This window comes from Lupinus angustifolius, chromosome LG04 (genome assembly GCF_001865875.1).
Source record: "Lupinus angustifolius cultivar Tanjil chromosome LG04, LupAngTanjil_v1.0, whole genome shotgun sequence".
Taxonomy (NCBI): domain Eukaryota; kingdom Viridiplantae; phylum Streptophyta; class Magnoliopsida; order Fabales; family Fabaceae; genus Lupinus; species Lupinus angustifolius.
In genome coordinates this window covers 14679660-14680336 of record NC_032012.1, presented here as the reverse complement: position 1 = coordinate 14680336, position 677 = coordinate 14679660, and the positions used below count along the sequence as shown (strand labels likewise).

At 45.1% G+C, this 677-nt stretch overlaps 1 protein-coding gene across 1 annotated transcript in view; it reads right to left on the bottom strand.

The window, feature by feature from the left end:
- The window catches only part of LOC109344646, a 1935-nt gene continuing 1501 nt past the window's right edge, over positions 244-677 (bottom strand). The window contains exon 2 of the mRNA XM_019583401.1: positions 244-395. Within this exon, the coding sequence (XP_019438946.1) occupies positions 244-395 (152 nt within the window). The remainder of the gene's footprint in view (positions 396-677) is intronic.

Here is a 677-nt window from a genome sequence, read left to right as displayed (position 1 = left end):
AAGCTTGGCAATGGAAGATGAGTTTGAAAAAGAGGAGTGTGTGAATGATGAGTTTGAAAAGGATGAGCTTGTGTTTGGCACGCTGGCAATGGGAAATTTTAGTAGCCAATTTTTTTTTTATTTTTATTTTTTATAGCCAGGGCACTGTATGCCAAGCGCTGGGCAGAATTTGGGCAGTGGCTCCCCATTGCCAGGGCGCTGGGCGCTGTATGCCAGGCCAGCCAGAGCGCTGGGCGCCCCAGTTCATGCGCCAGGTGCTGGGCGCTGTATGCCAGGACAGCCAGAGCACTGGGCGCCCCAGTTCATGCGCCAGGCAGAATTTGGGCAGTGTCTACCCATTGCCAGGGCGCTGAGCGCCCCCACATCAAGCTGGGCGGTCTGCATCAGTGTTTCAACTTAAAAACCAGAAATTTTCAACTAAACCCAGCTTGTTAGACAAGATTCATGATTGATGCAACTACAACTCCTCAATTGTGCATTCAAACTTGATTGATATAGTCTTTAAACACAATTTAATTCAAAATTCATTATGCAAAGGATCAATTAGGCAAATAACTCAAAAACTCAAAACTCTTTCTAATCACAAGTGGATATGTCAAAAGCACGCTGGCAATGGGAAGTTTTAGTAGCCAAATTTCTTTTTTTTTTTTTTTTTATAGCCAGGGCGCTGTATGCCA